The 4306-nt window shown below is 44.1% G+C and overlaps 1 protein-coding gene across 1 annotated transcript; it reads left to right on the forward strand.

Annotated features, from left to right (window-relative positions):
• Nucleotides 1-657: 657 nt before the first annotated feature.
• Nucleotides 658-1101, forward strand: LOC113889021 (protein FAM209A-like). Its single transcript, XM_027535909.1, has one exon. It carries the CDS (start codon nucleotides 658-660, stop codon nucleotides 1099-1101), a length of 444 nt encoding a protein of 147 aa, XP_027391710.1.
• The last annotated feature ends 3205 nt before the right edge of the window (nucleotides 1102-4306 follow it).

Raw genomic sequence — 4306 nt, forward strand, 5'->3', positions numbered from 1 at the left:
TTCTCCAGAGGAACCTGGCAGGCTACAGTCCATGGGGGTGGCAAAGAGTCAGACAGGACTTAGCACTGAGCACAATCATTTTTAGGACAGTGGTAGGCCACACAAAACATGAGTGGCTCCTAGTTTGTGGCCTCTGGTTTAATATCTTTCTTTCCCACTTGGCTGTCTGCTCCACAGGGGCACATGCCCCTGGTTCTGCTCTGCTCACCACAGTGTCTGGATTCAACAAATGGAAAAATAAAAATAGAAAATGGACCCACCCTCCCAGTAGAACACCAGGTTCAGAAAGAATACACTGGCATGGGGATGGCACTCTGTCACTCGCCTCTTTTTCAATTGCCCACTGGAAATGGCCCCATGTCCCTTTAAGCCCTACTCCCGGTTGACCCCTGCAGGCCTCCTTACCCTCTGCCCTGAAGTCATACCCTGGCCACATGGGTTCTGGTGGGGGTGGGGCCCTCTGTGACGTCACCAAGGGCCCAGCCCTGCCTGGTCCTCAGTCTCCAGGTGCCAGCGCAGACCAGCGCACCAGGAGCCACTTGGTCTCAGCTCACGATGCGCTCTGTAATATGGTTATTTTTTTGGCCTACGTTTATCTCATTTGTCTTTGCCTATGTGTTTTATGTTCTGAGAGATGAAGCCGAAGAACTGCCGAGGATGGTGCCCAGTGGAAGGCACTTCCGCGTTCGGCAGAATCAACCAGAGTATGCCCCAGGCTGGTTTGGGAGCAAGTGGCACTGGCTGTTAATCTTCCTCATGTTTTTGGTGATCCTGAAGTTTCCTGGAGGCGATGACAAAAGTAATGCGGGCACTCCTCCTGGCCGTCAGGGCTGTTCATCTGGCTCTCCAGGAAGAAAGAAGATAAGGCCTTCCCCCTACAAAGACTCTATGTGCGGTGCCTTAACCCAGTCCGAGACGTCACTGATGAACCTTATGTCCAGGGTGAAGAATATGAAACTCACTGTGGCAACCGGTGATCAATGCCAATGTCCCAATATCGAGGTTCCTGGTGACGCACGGAATAATGTTACAATACTTGAGGTATGGGACACCGGAGACCCGGATGAAGTGGATTTTCACATCAAAGAAGAAAAGGAGTAGTTGAGTGTTGACAAAGTGTATCCAAACTAATAAAAGTATTTTGCAGCAAAAGGAAAAATGCCTCTGATATTTTTTATTCATGCTACAATTTTACCTTTTCCAGAATGTGGTATAATTGGTATCATGCAGTGTTTTCCAGACTGAGAGACCTGCGTTCGATCCCTGGCTTGGGAAGATCCCCTGGAGAAGGGAAAGGCTACCCACTCCAGTATTCTGGCCTGGAGAATTCCATGGACTGTACAGTCTATGGAGTCACAAAGAGTCGGACACGACTGAGTGACTTTCACTTTCACAGTGTATACCCTTTCCCAGAGTAGCTTATTATACTTTATAACATTCATTAAGGTATCATCCATTTATTTTTGTGATTTGATAGCCCATTTTTTTTATTCTTGAATAATATTATGTTATATTGATGTTCTGTAGTTAGTTTAAACATTCTGCTAGTAAAGGACATTTTGGTTGCCTCCAATTTGTGTGTGTGTGTGTGAGAGAGAGAGAGAGGGAATGAGTTAAGCTTTATAAAATTCATGTCCATGTTTCTGTGTGGGCATTAGCTTTCAAATCATTTGGTGAACTATCTAGGAGCAAAATAGCTAGATCATAGAGTATGACAATGTTTAGCTATGTTAGACATTGCTTCCAAAGTAACTGTACCATTTTGCATTCCCACTAACAACAAATGAGAGTTCCTGTTGTTTCACATCTTTGCCAGTAACTGTTTTGTCAGATTTTTGTATTTGGCCATTCCAAAGGGACTAGATCTGATAGATAGAATGCCTGATGAACTATGGACTGAGGTTCGTGACACTGTACAGGAGACAGGGATCAAGACCATCCCCATGGAAAAGAAATGCAAAAAAGCAAAATGGCTGTCTGGGGAGGCCTCACAAATAGCTGTGAAAAGAAGAGAAGCGACAAGCAAAGGAGAAAAGGAAAGATATAAACATCTGAATGCAGAGTTCCAAAGAATAGCAAGGAGAAATAAGAAAGCCTTCCTCAGAGATCAATGCAAAGAAATAGAGGAAAATAACAGAATGGGAAAGACTAGAGATCTCTTCAAGAAAATCAGAGATACCAAGGGAACATTTCATGCGAAGATGGGCTTGATAAAGGACAGAAATGGTAGGGACCTAACAGAAGCAGAAGATATTAAGACGAGGTGGCAAGAATACACAGAAGAACTGTGCAAAAAAGATCTTCACGACACAGATAATCTCGATGGTGTGATCACTCACCTAGAGCCAGACATCCTGGAATGTGAAGTCAAGTGGGCCTTAGAAAGCATCACTATGAACAAAGCTAGTGGAGGTGATGGAATTCCAGTTGAGCTATTTCAAATCCTGAAAGATGATGCTGTGTAAGTGTTGCACTCAATATGCCAGCAAATTTGGAAAACTCAGCAGTGGCCACAGGACTGGAAAAGGTCAGTTTTCATTCCAATCCCAAAGAAAGGCAATGCCAAAGAATGCTCAGACTACCACACAAGTGCACTCATCTCACACGCTAGTAAAGTAATGCTGAAAATTCTCCAAGTCAGGCTTCAGCAGTACATGAGCCATGAATTTCCAGATGTTCAAGCTCGTTTTAGAAAAGGCAGAGGATCCAGAGATCAAATTGCCAACATCTGCTGGATCATAGAAAAAGGAAGAGAGTTCCAGGAAAACATCTATTTCTGCTTTATTAACTATGCCAAAGCCTTTGACTGTGTGGATCACAATAAACTGTGGAAAATTCTGAAAGAGATGGGAATACCAGACCACATGACCTCCCTCTTGAGAAACGTGTATGCAGATCAGGAAGCAACAGTTAGAACTGGACATGGAACAACAGACAGGATCCAAATAAGAAAAGGAGTACATCAAGGCTGTATATTGTCACCCTGCTTATTTAACTTATATGCAGAGTACATCATGAGAAACGCTGGACTGGAAGAAGCACAAGCTGGAATCAAAATTACCGGGAGAAATATCAATAACCTCAGGTATGCAGATGACACCAACCTTATGGCAGAATGTGAAGAGGAACTAAAAAGCCTCTTGATGAAAGTGAAAGAGGAGAGTGGAAAAGTTGGCTTAATGAGGTGGATGAAACTGGAGCCTATTATACAGAGTGAAGTAAGCCAGAAAGAAAAATACCAATACAGTATACTAACGCATATATATGGAATTTAGAAAGATGGTAACAATAACCCTGTGTACGAGACAGCAAAAGAGACACTGATGTATAGAGCAGTCTTATGGACTCTGTTGGAGAGGGAGAGGGTGGGAAGATTTGGGAGAATGGCAGTGAAACCTGTATAATATCATGTATGAAACGAGTTGCCAGTCCAGGTTCGATGCACTATACTGGATGCTTGGGGCTGGTGCACTGGGACGACCCAGAGGGATGGTATGGGGAGGGAGGAGGGAGGAGGGAGGAGGGTTCAGGATGGGGAACACATGTATACCTGTGGTGGATTCATTTCGATATTTGGCAAAACTAATACAATTTTGTAAAGTTTAAAAATAAAATAAAATTCAAAAAATTTTTCAAAAAAAAAAAAAAAGCTCAACATTCAGAAAACTAAGATCATGGCATCTGGTCCCATCACTTCATGGGAAATAGATGGGGAAACAGTGGAACAGTGTCAAACTTTATTTTGGGGGGCCCAAAATCTCTGCAGATGGTGACTGCAGCCATGAAATTAAAAGATGCTTACTCCTTGGAAGAAAAGTTATGACCAATCTAGATAGCATATTCAAAAGCAGAAACATTACTTTGCCAACAAAGGTCCGTGTAGTCAAGGCTATGGTTTTTTCCAGTGGTCATGTATGGATGTGAGAGTTGGACTGTGAAGAAAGCTGAGTGCCGAAGAATTGATGCTTTTGAACTGTGGTGTTGGAGAAGACTCTTGAGAGTCCCTTGGACTGCAAGGAGATCCAACCAGTCCATTCTGAAGGAGATCAGCCCTGGGATTTCTTTGGAAGGACTGATGCTAAAGCTGAAACTCCAGTACTTTGGCCACCTCATGCGAAGAGTTGACTCATTGGAAAAGACTCTGATGCTGGGAGGGATTGGGGGCAGGAGGAGAAGGGGACGACAGAGGATGAGATGGCTGGATGGCATCACTGACTCGATGGACGTGAGTCTCAGTGAACTCTGGGAGTTGGTGTTGAACAGGGAGGCCTGGCGTGCTGCAATTCATGGGGTCGCAAAGAGTCGG

This window comes from Bos indicus x Bos taurus, unplaced genomic scaffold, assembly GCF_003369695.1.
Source record: "Bos indicus x Bos taurus breed Angus x Brahman F1 hybrid unplaced genomic scaffold, Bos_hybrid_MaternalHap_v2.0 tig00003441_arrow_arrow_obj, whole genome shotgun sequence".
Taxonomy (NCBI): domain Eukaryota; kingdom Metazoa; phylum Chordata; class Mammalia; order Artiodactyla; family Bovidae; genus Bos; species Bos indicus x Bos taurus.

Coding starts and splice junctions, on each gene's coding strand:
- LOC113889021 (XM_027535909.1), top strand. CDS start 658: ATGGTGCCCAGTGGAAGGCACTTCCGCGTTCGGCAGAATCAACCAGAG.